The 1,841-nt window shown below is 56.2% G+C and overlaps 1 protein-coding gene across 1 annotated transcript; it reads left to right on the plus strand.

The window, feature by feature from the left end:
- On the plus strand, nucleotides 1–1,628 carry K437DRAFT_284023 (MFS general substrate transporter; the record flags this gene model as incomplete). The annotated part of the gene is made up of 5 exons (XM_013384280.1): nucleotides 1–92; nucleotides 196–426; nucleotides 519–830; nucleotides 920–1,002; nucleotides 1,074–1,628. Coding segments are annotated over 5 exons (1,221 nt in total), but the record flags the coding sequence as incomplete, so codon positions are not given.
- Between the last annotated feature and the right edge of the window lie 213 nt (nucleotides 1,629–1,841).

A 1,841-nucleotide genomic window follows, 5' to 3' on the forward strand; every position in this document is an offset into this window, starting at 1 on the left:
TTTTTTTTTGTAACACTCGGGTTGGTTTACAGTTTTGGCGTCACACAGCGAGTGCTCATTCAACGTGGATTTGCGAGCGCTAGTGTGCTGGGGTGAGTGGTCATACCACTTTCACTGCTGGCCAATGACCTTTTCACCAAAGAAAAAATTTGATACCTGACTGGCTCCGTACGGCACTCACTCTTGCCGTCTCAGATGGGTTAGTGCAATAACAGTGGTCTACTCGCCGCTGCTTGCTATTCCACTGCAAATGCTCGTCCTTCGCTGGGGGAACAGGATCACAGGACAGGTCGGCGCCATTCTTACGGGTACAGGATACATCGCCACTTCTTTTTGCTTTTCTCAGCAGTCTAAGGGAGCTTCGAAGCTGGCGCCTCTGTTCCTTGCCCAGAGCCTGTTTGGGGTAGGATACGCTTTCGTCTTTTGGTACGTAGCTTCTGCCCCTTTGGTTTGCTGGTCTGGTCTCCTTCAAATTTGTGGATTGGAGCTGACACGCGTTTAGGACCTCCATGGTGCAGGTCTTGCAACTCCATCGCTGCCCAGTGGTTTCCTGCACGGCGTGTCGGACTAGCCATCGGCATCGTGTACGCTGGGAGCGGCCTCGGCGGTGCCTTCTTCTCCATTCTGCTCTCGCAACTTGTCGAGCGCATTGGCCTCGAGAATGCACTGAGGGCCTACGGCGCACTTGCTTTGGGAACGCTGGTGCCTGCGAGTGCGTTTTTGAAGACAAGGCAGGCAGAGAGGGGTCAGGAGATGAAGATCCACTGGCACCTCGCGAGGGACCGAAAATTCAGCTTTCTGTTCGGCGCGACCTCACTCGTGACATTTAGGTGAGCATATCACGCGGATTTGTCGACGAGAGCAGTGGGGTACAAGGGGAGGGGCAAGTGCTGAACGTTCCGATCGGGTGCGAGGCCAGCCTCTTCGTGCCGCCTTTTTTCCTACCAACATACGCGTCTTCCGCTGGCTTTTCGCCTAATGTGGGCGCATGGCTTGTAGCCGGTGAGCTGCGAAGGGAACGCATCGAATTCTCGCGCTTAAGGCGATGTCTTAGTCTCTCTCATTGATCGCAGGCTACAATCTCAGCAGCGCCGTGGGGCGTATCCTCTTCGGCATCCTCTCTGATAGCCTCCTTGGGCCCGTGACGACGCTGACGCTCTGCATCTTTCTCTTTGGAGCGACGATCCTCTCGATCTGGCTGCTAGCAGCGTCCTCGCTCGTACCACTCATCGCGTTCATCCTACTGAATGGCGCCGCGGGCGGAGCGCTGCTCTCGCTGCAGCCAGCTGTCAGCGCAAGTGTTTGGAGCGAACATGGCGGCACCGGCGGCGGCGGAGGAGGTCGAGGAGAAATGCAGAGCGTGCTAGCTATGACCACGTCCGGCCGCGTCTTTGGCAGTTTGCTCGGTGCACCGCTCGCAGGGTACCTTCTCGACACGTTCGGTGGCGCCGGGTTCGGCACTGGCGCGTACAGACCTGCACTGCTCTTCGTTGGATGCATCTCGTTCTTGGCATGCGCGAGCCTCTACGGACTGCGGTGGAGCGTTGTTGGCTGGTCCATCAAGAAACGCGTCTGAGAGGAAGAGGAGGAAGTGCGGGATGTTTTGATTGCTGTTGGCTGTTGTACCATTATAAACTCGCATGGAATACGTCCGCGACGTCGCCGCAGCATCATAGCTGAATGAAGAGATCTGAAATCACCATGGCTGATACACTGAAACGTATGTTGATGCCGCAAATGGTCTGAGCAATCCACGATGTCACCGCTAGGAGTGTTATCCGCAAGTGGTGTTCACTGCCAGCTCGCGGGTTCACACTGCGCAAGCTCGTGGCGGTATTCTC

This window comes from Tilletiaria anomala (genome assembly GCF_000711695.1).
Source record: "Tilletiaria anomala UBC 951 chromosome Unknown K437scaffold_241, whole genome shotgun sequence".
Lineage (NCBI taxonomy): Eukaryota > Fungi > Basidiomycota > Exobasidiomycetes > Georgefischeriales > Tilletiariaceae > Tilletiaria > Tilletiaria anomala.